The sequence below is a fragment of the Asterias amurensis genome, chromosome 14, assembly GCF_032118995.1.
Source record: "Asterias amurensis chromosome 14, ASM3211899v1".
Taxonomy (NCBI): Eukaryota; Metazoa; Echinodermata; class Asteroidea; order Forcipulatida; family Asteriidae; genus Asterias; species Asterias amurensis.
In genome coordinates this window covers 5,805,522-5,821,451 of record NC_092661.1, presented here as the reverse complement: position 1 = coordinate 5,821,451, position 15,930 = coordinate 5,805,522, and the positions used below count along the sequence as shown (strand labels likewise).

Genomic DNA, 15,930 nt, shown 5'->3' with positions numbered 1-15,930 from the left:
GTTGCGATCCTGCGGGCATATGCCCGCAGGATTGTTCTTTTGCGCTAGGAACGTGCCCGACTTTTGAGACGCTCCCTAATGAAACCACGGATGTCTTTTGTAAGTGAACTTACTCACTGTATCTCGCAATACAGAGTTAGCGAGTTTAGCAGGGAATTTTGTGCTTGTGTGCATGAGTACTCCACATTACGAGGCATTATATCCTCTAGAAGTGAGGAATGGTGATGGTAACCAATCACTGATCGTAAGTGCATAATTTTGTGGTGAACCGAGCCATGCAACTGGGTCCACACCAAGGAATAATTTGTAATTGGAAAACACAATCTTTCTAAAATTAATTTTTTGGGGGATAAAAACCGATAATTTTTTCCATTTCCACAAGACCACATTACCTTGAAGTGCATTGATTCTCAAAATGCTTTTTATACTATCAAAAGATGCTATAATTTTTTTTATTGCCAATTTGAGTTTTGATTAGTTAGTTTCTAGACTAAATGTGTGTGTGTGGTTTCTTAGATTGCCTTTACATTTGTTATTGACCACATGTGTTTGTGATATTCACTGAGCTTTCTATTGATTTCCCTTCAGCCTACAATACCCTCTGCACTCAAGCAGACTCTGCAATGAATGACTCTGGTGTATCAAACATAAATGAAGCATCTTGGTTCATGAAGATTGGTGAGTTAATAACAAGGCTTATAAATCAAAAGAGGCAAAAGGGAAGCTTGTGTCGTCCAAAGTGGCAAAACAGGGGTCAAATTCTAGCCATGGCTTCAGCCTATGTAGGTCTTTACACATGTACAATGGATGTACTGTATGGGACACTGAATGAAAACCAAAATGAGCAATCCTAAATGGGGTATTGTGACCGAGTGGTTAAGAGCATCAAATTCAAGTTCTGGTGGTTAAGCCATCAGAGTATGGGTTCGATTCCAGTCTTGACACTTGTTCTTGAGCAAGATTCATTCCTATTTAAAATTGTTTCTCATCACACATAAGTGTAAATGGGTACAGATGAGGGTAGAGGTTGATATTGTGTATGCAAAAACTTTTGAGCACCACAGTTGCCCAGGTTGTATACTCCCAGGGAGCTGAGAAAGATTAAAAAGGAATGGTATTGTCCTAATGACCAGCCGTCGATTTCACAAAACTCTTCCTAACTTAAGACTGGACTTAGGACGAGTCCCAACCCTGCACTGTAGCATGCAGACCTTAAGATTAATCCTAAGTTAAGACGAGTTACTCGTCCTAACTCGAGATAAGACGAGTCCTAACTCTTTGTGAAATCGACGGCAGGGCACTAATGTAAAGAGCATTGAGACGGTTATTGTGAAATGTGCTACCCCATAAGAACTTGATTTGGATTTTTATCATGGGATTTAAAAAGCACTGAACAATTAATAGAGAAGACAAAGTGAGATTAATGTGAAATGATTCTCCTTTTGATTATAGCTTGGAACATGGCTCTGGAGACAGCACAGAATTGTACATTGACTCATGAATTCTTCATCTTCTGTGGCAAGGTAAAAAAATCACTGAATGTTAAACTGAAATGATATTAATAGTCGGCTCTCATTATGTTTAAGACACAGCGTATGCTAAGCTTTTGAACTATTTAGACCTGCACTTAAATCATGCTTATGTTGCACCATGTATAATGGTTTACAAGGTGCTGCAGCACAGTCTGAAGCCAGCTATGCTAGAAACACACTGGGAGAAACCTCCTTCTCTTAATGCACTGGGTTCTTTTACCCACATTGAACAACACACAGGACCAAGGGCGTACATAGTCGCATCTGGACGAAGCAATAATGTTGAAAATGTCTTGCTGGGTCACACGTGTCACGACTAGGACCTGAACCCCCACTCTACTGATCAGAAACTCCAGAGCTTGAGCAGATTTTTTCGTGCAATACTTTCAGTGAAAACTTAATCAAAGTAGTCAAAAACAGCTATTTTAAATTTACATCTAAATTTACAGGTCAAATTGGACCTAGAATCTTTCAGATTCCTTTCCTACTTTTAATCTGTATGTTGAAACTTGCACCCTTAGGTTCATATCTTCTTTTTTTACTGCAACTTGTTAATTAATGTATACTTTTTATGAATGTTTAATGAAATAGGCTAGAATACAAAGAATGACCTCAATGTGGAACATGTTCAGTTGCTTTATTCTAACAGTGAGCCACTTAAGAATCCTACAGTGTAGGTGGAACAGACTTACTTACCATTATTAATGTTTTTTGAGCATGCACACATTTCCGAGAACAAGTGTTATTTCTGGTACGTCTACTGCCACCTAGTGTCACCAAAAGGCTCTAATTGCCAAAGCGCTGTGAATAAACCAATCACGTCTTCCAAGAACCATCAACTCTTCCTAACAATTATTACATGTACATTGTGTAACCCATGAAACCCTCTATATCGGGAGACCTTAAAGACACTGGACACAGTTGGTAATTGTCGAAGACCAGTCTTCTCACTTGGTGAATCTCAACATATGCATAAAATAACAAACCTGTGAACATTTGAGCTCAATCGGTCGTAGAAGTTGCGAGATAATAATGAAAGAAAAATCACCCTTGTCACACAAAGTTGTGTACTTTCAGATGCCTGATTTCATGACCTCAAATTCAAAATCTGAGGTCTCAAAATCAAATTCATGGATAATAACTTCTTTCTCGAAAACTACATCACTTCAGAGGGAGCCATTTCTCACAATGTTTATACTACCAACCTCTCCCCATTACTCGTTACCAAGTACGGTTTTATGCTAATAATTATTTTGAGTAATTACCAATAGTGTCCACTGCCTTTAGAGGTCCAACATTACATGTAGTTCCAGTTTGTTATTCAAAAAGTGAGTGGTTGAAGTCCCACTCTTGTAAATTTCTCTTTGTTCAACCCCAAAGTATTCAAAGTCTCTAATGTACATGTACATGTACATTACAATTCCTGATACAGTTTACCAAGCTATGTGGCTGTGATCTCAGTAATCTATACCGTCAAAAGACATGCCTTCTGATGGCCTCAGCTGCTGCATTACAGATGGCTAGGGAGCACCCTGATCAACAGGACAAGGTATAGTAAACATTTTTCATAAATACCTCAGACAGTTTCGCTATTCCTATTGGTGGAGAGCGCGTGATGTGGGGGTGTTTAAACGGTTGATAATAACCAGCTGGAGCTGTTTTTACTCTTTTTTTAAGGATACGCTTAGATACATACTATGCACACTAATGCATATCCGAAAACTGTCTCAGTCATAGAAATGCAACACATGTACAGAGCTCAAGGACGTTGGAAAACGGATAAGTTTTACAGAGTTTCTTACTTTACAATGTATAACGCCTTTTAACCACAAAGGCATCGGTGGATGGGAATAAAAGGGTAGTGACTCGTTCTTAAACGGCCGTTTCAAACCTTGCAGGGTCGTGTTTGTGCGATAAAAGCCTTCGCCTTCGGCCCGGGCCTTTATCGCACGGCTACACGACCCTGCTGGTTTTAAATAGCAGTTTTAAGAACACGCTGCTACCCTTTTATTCCCTTATTGACCACTTGGAGTGCTATGATTTATTACTAGGACTCTGGAGTTGTTAGCGGAGCATTCTTTTTAACGTGTTTGTTAGATAACACCCCCTACATACTCCTAGACGTTGAGGTACCTAGTAGCTGCTGTTGCTATTGGTGGAGTACACTGGTTTCTATGGGTACAGTACATTGGTCGCCATGGGTATATTACATTGTTTGCTGTGTAATAGAGTGTGTCGCGTTCGCGCGCCTTTCCAATAAAAATAAGACAATTCATGTGCCGCCACGATCAAGATTGTATGACTCCTGTTGCCTGCCTCTTTTACAGATCTCTGCCTTCAAACAGTGCCTTGACCATGTGAAAGCTTGTAGGACATTATCACAGGAGCTACAGCAAAAACAAGGTACCATGAGTTATTTAGTTCTTTGTAATGTCCACTGAGGAATCAAGATGACGGCTCAATTTCAAGCGCTGCTCACCTTCGAATTCTGCTCTTGAATTACTATTATTCTATAACACAGGGCTAGTGTGCTAGCCGTGTAAGCAAAGAATGCCTATATGTAGTAATGTGAAGTGAACGCTGTTCTGTATTACTTTGCAATGGAAGCATGCTTGTTCCATGATGCACTGTCTTTGTGGTTATGCTTTATGTGAATTACAAATTTATAAGGAAGGATAAAAACAATACCCATATTGGATGAATGTGATGTTGCTACAGAATATAATTTCAGATTTGTATAGCGCACATACACTGCCTATAACAAGGCTTATAAAGCGCATTTTACAAGATACAATGTGCTGGTAAGAGAGCTACGAAAAAGTAGGTTTATGAGCGAGAAGAGAATAGATGTGTTTTTAATTTACTTTTGAATGTCTGGAGTGTGTTGGTGTTTCGAATATGACTTGGCAGGGCGTTCCAGCATCGGGGACCAGCAACTGAAAAGGACCGGGCCCCTAGATTTAAGAAGAAGGGGTCAATGATTAAGCCATTCCCAAGCAACCCAATCCAGACTTCAGTGTCTGCCGGCCGTTTATTTCATTGGTAGTCGAAATCAACAGGTTTTTACTCCCTTATGTTGTGGCAATTCAGCATGGCGTTCAAGGAAAATCCGGCTTGATTAAATCATTAAGGAACCCTTGTCCCTGTGCCATGGTCCCTGTGCCAGAAGCAATGTAAAAAATGTACGCCTCCTTGGTTGATCCCCATGCTGCAACAGTTGTTGCCGTTTCATGATTTAGTGAGGGTATAGGTGCAGATCACAACGCTAAATCCTGTTGAAGGTTGACGGGTCCAACCCTACCCGATTACGACGACAGCTAACCCTCCCACCATACCTGCCACCATCATCTGCTTCTTGCTGTTCTTCCAGGGCATCAAGAATAGCTTGGATGTTTGCAGCAGGTCGTCCAGTTCTGGGTCGGCCGGATAATGTTTAGATTCCGACTTGTCCCAGTAGTTTGGTACTTCCTATGTTGTAAACTGTTACTTGTGTTGGGCATCGAACGTTTGGGCACTCTGCGGAACCCTTGGAGCACTGCAGAGACACTGTTAGTACAATGGTACTCTGATACCAAAAAGAACCTCTGTTGTGGTGTGTACTGTGGACAAACCATGCTGTACTCAAGCATAGAGCAAGTAATGATGGGATGTACAAAGATGACCATCAGTTTTATACCATAGCATGACATTCTGCTACATGTATTTCACATCATTGAAAATTTGTGAACATGCCTAACAGTACCTACTACCATTTTATTGTTTATCTGACCCCTTTGACTTTTGTGCCCAAGTGTCACAACCCCGAGTCCCATGCACACTCACGCGCAATGCGTCCTCGCTTTGCTGCTCAACAACCATACAAAATGAACCTAGAAACCTTTGTTTAGTAACTGAGAAAATAAAACTTAAATTTATTTACACTATGTACATCCAAACAAAGAAACATTGCTTATGAATCACAGTTGGAACTAATTAATCGTTTGCGTTTCCACTAACTTTACGAAATTAATTATGAGCTACAATATCGAATAATCCTTTACTCATACTAAATCCTACCACCATTAACAATCTTCACCCATGGGCTGCACAATATCGGCGGGGTATATTTTTCCCATCGTCACTCTGGATTGGCTCACGAGACCCTGTGTCTTTACCCTGGTCCTACGTCTACACTATCTCTATTCATTGGTTGCCTTCCTTCCGGCCACTAATATAGGACTTGCAAGTCCGTACAAGAAGCCAGTTAATTCTGGCTGTTAGGGGTGGTCAAGCAACCCCAGGGCTCTTCACCCGGCTTGCTCCTCACTATACAGCTACCGCTGTCTGACTTTGGCTATCACCAACTCTGTGTCTTCCGACAAAACCTGTTTATAGGCTATCGCCTAGATAACTGTGGGAACTTGTTCCAAAACTTGCTCAAATTCGGATCATTTATATCGACTTTTGACTAGAGCTAACGCTCTCAACCCTCCTTCGTTGGGTCGCTCTCTCCGTCTGCCCCTCCAATATTTCCATAGGTAGCCAAAACAATCTTTCTTCTCCATAACTATTGATAATTGAAACAAATTCCAACCACCACCGGATTGGAGAATGACGGCCGTCACTTGTTGAATATTTAACATAAGTTACTTCTACTTGAAACACATTCTAACTTAGGGAGTGCCAGCTCTGCTGGATGACATCATGAATAAGAATATAAATACAAAAATATCGTCCTCTTGTGACACCAAGCTAATTAATCTCTGGTAGAAGTAAATACATGTTGTGTCCACTCATGCTGAACAGCTGAGGATTGATTATTTGGTAGAAATTATAAAAAGCTAGGACCTTGGTCCATCAATACTTCTGTGTACATGTAGTGCCAAACGTTTGTAATTAAAACAATTGTTTTTGTTAAGGATACATTTCGCTATACACCTGTATATTCCACTGCATTGTGCCACCAGGAACAGTGTCATAATGAACACATTTCTGCATGCTGTGATGGGGTCCATTGTGTTGTTTACGTACACCTACATGTATAAGGGGGGAAATGGCACCCAAGGGGAAATTGTATAATGAAAAATGACACATGACAAGAATTCCACAAAAAAAATTACGTAGATCTATTTTTTTTTCTTCTAATGGTAACTATTGTTTTGGTACTGTAGGCAATAATTGAAATCATTGTGGTACACGTATATTCTTGTTTTATAGGGAGCAGTGGCAGTAGCAGCAGTAGTAGAGACACAGCTTTAGCAATGCTAACTCTGTATGAGTTTGAAGCTTCAGCTAACCTAGGGAATACCCCAGAGCTTGAGAGAATCCTGGGGGAGGTACTGTCTAATCCTGCTACAGAGATTAAAATGCTGGAATCTATGGCTGGTAGGTTGGACAAATAGCTACTAGCATCAAAAGGGCACATATATAAAATAAAATAAAAAACAATAGTATGGGTAAAACCAACAATAATAATAGTAACAAGTTCTTATATAGCGCATTTCACAAAAACTGTCTCAATGCGCTTTAATTTTTTTTTTTCCATTGGGCAAATAACATCCCGTTTATCATTCTCAGCTCCCCGGGGAGTATACAACCTGGGTAACCGTAGCACTCCAAAGGCTTTTTCATACACAATATCAACCTCTACCCTCACATGCTGCCATTTATACCCCTGGGTGAAGAGAAGCAAGTATGCATGTAGTAAAGTATCTTGGTCAAGTGTCACGACCGGGGTTCGAACCCACACCTTGATGAGCTACATGTGTACATGTACCACTAGAATTTGAATTGGATGCTCTAAACCACTCGGCCATCACACCCTATTGATGATGAAACCCACAAACAAAGTATACACTTGATTTGGTTTCCCTATTTTGTCAATACTGTCTTGGGAAGGGTGTGCCAGTCAAGAAGCCGTATAACCGTTAGTTGCCTTGTACCCAGGGATTACAACCAAGTTTACGATACAACCTGGGAAGCAGCAGCCAGGGATCACCTTAAGGGGATGCAAATTTTTGGTACAAATATCAAATGATAAACAACAAGGGGAACTGACAAGGTATTTTAATTGAACATAGGGGTTGTACATACATTAACATGTGTGTAAAAAATTTTACTTGACAATTAAAAAGTAGCTAAATACAAAACTTTCTAAAAAAGAATTTACACAAATTAATTTGTACAAATGTATAGGAAGCCCCTTAAGGTGATTTCAAACGTTGACAATTAGTGCTGTGATTTTTGACCACTGGTGAATTGATTGGGGGGGGGGGGATGGGTTGCACCCGATTGATATTAATTGTTGGTTGTTCGCTATTATTCTGTAACTTAAATGTTTTAAAGCATTTTTCTCTCTGCACGCAAAGATTTTAATTGTTTTTTTTTACGCCCACATCAGATTGTAGAAAGCATAGAAAGGGCACTGAAAGAGGGGATTGTTTAACATGTTTAAGAACATTGCAAATACAAACTACAATTTTACTCTGGGCCAGAAGTGCTCCCCTAGAAAAGATGATGCACTTCAGTTTACTGAGACTGACTTTAGTTGTATTCTGTTTCAGCACTTGCCTTGGAGCCCCCTTTCAAGGCTATCTCTGTATGTAAGAAAGCACTACAGGCTGTTATACAGAGATACTTACAGACTAATGGCACCGATCTCAACAAATGCAGGTTGGTAGTAACTTTGACTAAGGGGGGCATGATAAAAGGCACTGCAGCCGATTTCAGGAAACGCTAGGATTAAATCCTATCTCGAGTTAGGACGAGTAACTCGTCCTACATGTAACTTAGGATGGGTTCAATGTGTCCTAACATCTATGGATACGGAACTAAAATCGTCCCAAGTCCTAAGATTAATCCTAGAAGCTAGAAAGAGTTGAAATCGGCAACTGGACACCTTTTGTAATATTGTGAAAAAAAACAGTATTCTCACTTTGTGTTTCCCAACATACATGTATCAACAAAACACAACTGTGAAAATTTGAACTCATTTGTTCATCGAAGTTGCAAGAGAAATGAAAGAAAAACACACTTTTGCACAAAATTGTGTGCATTCAGAGGCTTAAAAAAGTTGCAAATGTAACCATACCTAGGCCATTAGCTGTTGCAGGGCGTGAAGGTGTATGGAAACTATTTTGTTCAAACCTGGGTATTCAATAAGTACTGGTGCACCCAGTATGGACTGGGAGTCCCACTGTAAACCAGAAAATGTCCACAGCAACAAAACCATTTAATTTGTTTTTTAGTTGGTAAAATTAATAATTATTTGTGTGCATGCATTTGCTTGCTTGATTAAGTAAGTGCTTCGAAAGTTTGTTTTCTCTTCCTACTTAAAGACACTGGACACCTTTGGTAATTGTCAAAGACCAGTCTTCTCACTTGCTGTATCTCAACATAATGCACAAAATAACAAACCTGTAAAAATTTGACCTCAATTGGTCATTGAAGTCGCAAGATAATAATGGTAGAAAAAACACCCTTGTCACACGATACTTCAAAGGGAGTCGTTTCTGTCAATGTTGTATACTATCAACAGCTTTCCATTGCTTGTTACCAAGTAAGATTTTATGCTAACAATTATTTTGAGTAATTACCAATAACTAGTGTCCACTGCCTTTAAGTCTGTTTTCTGATGTTTTTGGCCCTTTGGAGTTAATCAGAAAAATTGTAATTGAATAGCCTAAAAGGTACACAATGATTGTTCATGTAGTTTAGTCCAATGTACTCAATAAAAAATGCCTACTTTTACCAAGATCCAAATATCATGCCTGTTATCAGTGCTTCAAAAGTTTGCTTGATGAAGTGCATCAGACGTAAATGAAGCTCAAAATTCAGGGAAGTGTTGTCAAACCCGGTAACACCAAAAAGGAAGCAGAATAACAACAAAGTTACAATTTACAGTGTTGTATTACCTTTTGTTTTATTTGAAGGAAAATAATAAGGCTGAATCAATTAACCTAAATCAATAATACACTCTAAATTGTACACATAAAATAGTGAAATACAGTAAAAATAAGAGAAGGAAGGAGGCCAATTAAATGTGTTTGCTTGAGGTTAGCGACAAAAATAGGTAAAATAAAACCCTGGAAATCCTGAAATTGAATCTGACTCTTCCGTAGAAGCCTTGAATAGTTAACAATGACCTGTGCCAAACCTTGACTGATGTGAAACACATTCATTGGAAATGAATTTGGGATCACATGTTCTTGATTCAAGGATCAGATAAAATCAATTTCCTTTAAACAAGCAATCGGCAAACTTTTAGCCGAGCTACCCCAATGAAATTGTCAGGACCTTGACTGCAACCCAGCCTATTGATCGGCAGAGTCAATTAAAAAAAAAAAAAAAAAAAAAACACTTTTTATTATTTTTTATTATTGATCAAAACAAAAGTTCATGATTTTTGTTTTTTTGTATGACAAATTGAATGTCAGGCAATCATTGTTGCTAAACAAAAGTGTTACCATAAATGTTAGCGCTTTTGCCAAGTTCCACGAACTACCTGAATTTGGGCGACCCATAGTTTTTAATACGGTGCCTCTGGCAAACCAACTAATAGAGATTGAGCAGCTGATTGCCTTAATTGTGGCATGGAGGAAGAAAAGTGGATAGATGTTGTTACCTTTTTAGAAACAGCGCCCTCTGCCAACAGGTTCAAAAGGATTTCACCAAACTCTTCCTAACTTGGGATCCTAGCTAGGACTTTGAGTTAGGAGGCATTGAACCCATCCTACATTAAGTTATTCTCTTCGTAACTTGAGATAGGATTAATCCTAGCATTTCTTGAAATCTGCTGAACATCTAATGTTACACTTACTACCTACAAGCAGCTAGCGGTATCCTGACAGATGTACATTCATGTACATGTTCCTTTGATCTCAAAATAATTTAACACAAAGATTCACAATCAATTTGCATCAAAGTAAACATAATATTACTGTACATGGCGAAGGATATCCGAACATTATGCACACACATTTTCTACTTCATTACTTAATATAAACCCTTACCATGAAGTATTTCATATTTCATGGGAAGGGTCCATTGAAAGGCAGGATAATTGAAAAGATGTTTAGGATCTGACTCAATAAAGTGAATATTTGAACATAACTTGTTTTTGTTAAGATATTGCACAGAGGTTTTATTATTCAATTGACAAACACAAGATTGCTGGACTTGTTTCGTCATGTTAACAGCCCGACACTAAAATCAGTGGCCTCGATCATGCCTGTGGTCCAGTGTACAATTTAAGCCCTGATTCGGTATCAGTCTATTGTTTAGTACTTGGGTTAAAAGTCTGCATTCTTTCATTTCCTTTGTTTTGTCCGACTGTGGTTTTGATGCTATCTACAGTGTGAGAGCCCCAAAGACCATTTCCTGTGCATAATGTCCGTTATTATATCTAAACACCGGAAGGTTTTGTGTGGCCTTGCTGTATTTGTTTGTTTGTATTGCTATTTGGTTTATAAGCAACCAATATCCTCCAAAACCAACTTTATCGGTTTTGGTTGAATTCATATGATGGACTGATGTGATGCCTGACCACTAGGGGCCAGACATACGTAAAACTCAAATCAAAGTCAAAACACTCCAGGCTTGACGTTCTTCCTACTTTAATATGATTTCACATTGGTTTGCTCTCAGAAATATCAGGGAAATTGTTACTGAGTAGCCTGGAAACCCAAGTACACTTATTGTTTGCCACAGTGTTTCTGGCAGTGTTTGCTGAATACCACAGCACCTTCTTAACCCTTGTAAGGGAGTGCTACATAAATTGGTCTCAGTGTTTAAAAGAATTAGTTGGTCCATGAAAAGCACTTGAAACCGTTTGTTATGAAATGCATTATATTTAACTTTTAAAACGTCTTTCTAACCATACATATTTCATAACAAACAGTTTCAAACACATTTCATTGACCAGCTCGACCAATCAAAGGCACCGGTCCCTATAAAAATCTGTCTTAAAATGTTTATGTTTGTTGATCAACATACATGTATAGATAAACTGTAAAGAAGTAATGCAAACATTTTATAACTGAGCTGGTTGTAAATTTTTAAAAACAGTAAAAACAGTTATTTTAATGTCTCATGTTTGAAGGTTGTATTTTTAAGGGCATCCTGGCAACCAGGCAGCATGAATATATTTCTCTCAAGTTTTTTTTTTATACAATGCAAAATCTTTCCAACCACTGTATGTAATGTACACGTAGCAATGTCTCTTTTCTAAGGAACTCAAAACGAGATATTCACTCAGACATCATTCAAATATAACTCGGAATGGTGTTATTGTTTTATTGCAGTAAGGCCATCCATAGTATGGTGGACTTGTGCCTACGCAGTGGTGTATCTTATGATAAGGCAAGCAGGGAAGAGGCATGGAGCTACTCCAATACAGCTCTCAGCTTACTGGAAGACCCTGAAAAGGTAAGATCAGATTAAACATTATCAAGCGCAAGTAGCGTGTCAGGGCAGAAAAGTTTAACAGGTCTAAAGCACTGGTGTTTCTGATCAGCAGAGGTCGGATTCCAGTCCCAGATGGCACTTGTGTCCTTAATAAAGACACTTAACTATAATTGCTCTGCCCTTAAGATGGGACATTAAACTATTGGCACGATAATATTGACCTTGGTGACCCTTCAGAATTTAAGTTATTGACTTCAAGATTTTCCAACAGAAGTGCCCGTTACAAAATAAAAAACTGGCCCTGCCCTCTCCAAGATGAAATTCCAAGCCTGACATTCACTTTCAAACTACCTCATCAGAGCACAAACCAAACTCACTGATGAAATGCTAAACAATTGACATCCTATCAAGTCTCATGATCATGGACATTACGCGAAGCTGTTAAACATTTGGATGAACTTTTGTTACATTGTTACCTTGAATCCTTGGTACCCTGCACTGATCGGTATACATTTGGTAATTAAACCCTTGACTCCCTGTACTAGATGAAAAATCTGGACAGGCTTTTGTGGCAGACATTGTCAACTTGAAAGTGTCATTAATTCGTTCCTGTTATTGAATTGTCTAAACAACCGCTGACGGTTCTTTCTTCCCTCTAGTCATAACGATCATTATATCCTTCCTGACGGTGGTTTGAAAGCTTTGCAATCACACCATAATTGTGTCTGCTTTTCCAGTAAGATATTAATCAAAGTATTGTTTAAAAATAAAACGCTATCTTCTTTTAGTTTGTGGAAGAAAAAAAATTGGATCTGCTTTGTGTGACCATCATCTTTATTACCTAGTGTTGGCATTCCATATCATATTCTGGCAGGCAGAACTTTACAGTTGACACAGCTGGACACTTGAGATTAAGGTTTATAAGAAACTCGGTAAAGCAAAATAATCTGATGCAGAATTGGCTTCATACTCTGATCAGAACTTTCCCTAATCGATGTTTGTATGGTGTGGATAAACAGAGATACTTCTGAAGTTGCCCTATTCACTGTCAAATTATGAACCCCACAGGGCACTTTTCCTGAGGCTTTCATTTATAAAAAGAATTTCTATACTTTTTTTGTTGACTTTTTATTTTTTATGGAGAACCAAAGGGTTTATGGAAGTTTTTCATAGTGACTTGAGAAAAACTACAAACGCTCATGTGCACAAACAATTTTCCATTAAATGTGTGGCACAAGGATACCTGTCTTTGCTAATCTGAAGGTTGCAATTTTGACTTTGAGGCTAGTACAACTGTAGAGTTTCATCAAAAAGAGTACAGCGCCCTCGTTAGTGGGTCTACCTCCAAACCATGTGACATCCTGAATATAGTTTGAGGAATTCAAATTTAGCATTCACTTATGACCAAACTAGGTGATGTACATGTACCAGACATCGTTCAAATCTAACCTGCAAGTGACTTTCTGCAAACTCATTCTTAGGGGTGATCTATCTCCCCACGCCATTTTTCCCAGCATGCCTTGCTCGCTTGTAACTTCTAAAATTAGTTCATCTGGCACATTTTAATAATTTAAGGCCTGTGGCCGATCCACTCTATGTGCCCGCTTTAGTATGTAACCCTCAAAGATGCATCAAGTCAAAGAGCAACTGGTCCCCTCTCATTTTTTGATCTTGTGATATGTCAAACTGTATGCAGTTTAAGATAACCATGTAAAAACATAACTCATTTGAATGAAATGCCTGCATTTTCCCACGCACGCACAAAGGGATTACAAGTGCCGGACAAATGCTCAACAGTTTTTAACCTGTACACTGTAGCTTGGATGCAAAGTAGTCATTATGAGAGCCAATCAGCATGCACGCACAAAGGGACTACAAGTGGCGTACAAACGCTCAACAGTTTTTAACCTGTACACTGTACATGTAGCTTGGACGCAAAGTAGTCATTATGGGAGCCAATCAGCGATGTTGTTTCAGTAATGTACATCCCTACAGGGGTTAGTGAAGGCACGCTGCTCATGGTAACCTAGACTGGACTTACTGGGCCCCAAAGTTTTATCTTTAAGTTCACAGAAAGTATAGTGCAGTTTAAAGTAATATGCCTAAACCATAGACATGATTGATCTAGCTCACTGGTACATGTATAGCAGGCAAACTTTCTCTTGTTCTGTTGGCCAAACATGTACAGGTTATTTCACAAGTCCAGGAAACACCTAGCACTAACATTGACCCAAACACAGTAAATTCAGAACCTCTCTTGAGGAAATAGCTAATGGTAGTTACTGATAAAGGCCTTGCTTTACTTCTTGTCCTCATGGTCACTGGTATAAACATCAAACATCTGTTATAAACAGATGTAACAATGCAAGTGTTGGGGGGGGGGGGCTGGTCATCCTGAAACCCCCATGTTCTAAAGGAACTGCCTGACCATTTGGACTCCTTTGCTATCATCACAGTATTGATTGTTTGCTTTTTAAAGGCAAAGTATTTGGTTTTTGGCACCGTTAGATTGTTTTAATCAGGTTTTAAGGCAGGTACATGTAGTGTTTTTAGGTATTGCAAAAAGTCTCAGATGGTTTTAGTCCACGCAGGAAGAATAGTTCGAAAACGGAATTCTCCACCATTTTTATAACCACATTACTATGCTTCAAAGTGAAATAATTCTCAGAATGCTTTTGCGAAAACTGGCAAGTAAGTTTTCATTCCAATAATTTGAAAGATTACCAAACTTATACCCTTCCCTTTAATGATCAACTGGATCTGTACTGTGTGGTGAACAATAAATTTGAACCTTAGCGCTACATGTAGAGCAGGTCTGTCTATGAAGAGACATGCGAAGTGGATACGGCTACAGTGGCGGCAGGCCAATTTGTACTAACCATCCCGCTCCTTTGGCTGAGGGAGATATTAATTTATGAGGGAATTAACTTCAAATGCCAAGCACAATGTGTTGTATATTATAACGGATAGTTATCACACAAGCATGACTGGAATACAGATTAATATTATAGTGCCTCTGCATGCCATATTATTGCAAGGAAGCCTAAGACGTTGGATATTATTTATTATATTAGTTTGTTTACACCTCCATCAAGGAAGCCTAAGTTGGATGTTATCTATTTTATTTGAGTCTGTTTACAGTACACATCCAACAGCACCATTAGCGCTAGTTAGAGGATAAATAGGAAAGAAGAAGAAATGCTCAGTTTAGATGTGGGAGGAAAACCCCAAAAGGGAAACCCACATAATCACTTTAGTTAGGGACTTAAAACCCAATCCACATGTAAGGCTCCTGTCTTAAGTGAGATTGGAACTGAGGGCCACAGAGGTGGACGAAGAACAAACCACTGAGTCAACCTGATCCCTTAACCTGGTATGGGATGTACAATGTAGAAGCGTTACTTTCCATATTCCATGTGTGCCGCGATAATGAATTCATCTTCAACCAAACTTGACACATGACTTAAATAAGCGTATTATTTTGATAGACCGTTTATATAGAAGGCTCGAGAGTTATCAGGATGTTTCTGGATTTAAGGATTTTACTTCTGATTTGCTTGGAAGATGAATAAGACTTGTCCCTATCATGACCAGACTTTCATTTATCTATTTGATTCTATTTGATATGATGAACAACACCAGAGTGCAGCCTTTGGATGGGACGTTAAGCCATTGGTCTTGTGTGTGTTGAGTAATGCATGTAATGAACCCAGTACACTTATAAAAAAAGAGAAGGGGTTTGCCCTTGTGTTCCTGGTTTGATTGGCTGCATATTGCACCACAGCACATTCTAGATCTCTATGGTACAGGTGTACTACATGTAAAGGAATTGGTTTCATACATGTACTTCAAAAATGTAGCGCACTACAAGAAGCCACTATTATTTATATTCTCAGCATCATGAGTGTACATAGTTTAGAGTGATGATTGCTGCTGTGGTGTGGTGAAAGTCACACTGTCTGCATTGATCCCCCTACTGTTTACTGTTAATGCACAATCCAATCTCTAGTACTTG

At 38.9% G+C, this 15,930-nt stretch overlaps 1 protein-coding gene across 6 annotated transcripts in view; it reads left to right on the top strand.

Annotated features, from left to right (window-relative positions):
- LOC139947286 (testis-expressed protein 11-like) overlaps positions 1–15,930 on the top strand; it is a 71,180-nt gene that overhangs the window by 31,564 nt on the left and 23,686 nt on the right. For all 6 annotated transcript variants that reach the window (XM_071945175.1, XM_071945176.1, XM_071945172.1 and 3 more), the window contains 7 exons: positions 589–678; positions 1,453–1,523; positions 2,965–3,081; positions 3,860–3,935; positions 6,729–6,896; positions 8,075–8,183; positions 11,813–11,936. In XM_071945175.1, the coding sequence (XP_071801276.1) occupies positions 589–678; positions 1,453–1,523; positions 2,965–3,081; positions 3,860–3,935; positions 6,729–6,896; positions 8,075–8,183; positions 11,813–11,936 (755 nt within the window). The remainder of the gene's footprint in view (positions 1–588; positions 679–1,452; positions 1,524–2,964; positions 3,082–3,859; positions 3,936–6,728; positions 6,897–8,074; positions 8,184–11,812; positions 11,937–15,930) is intronic.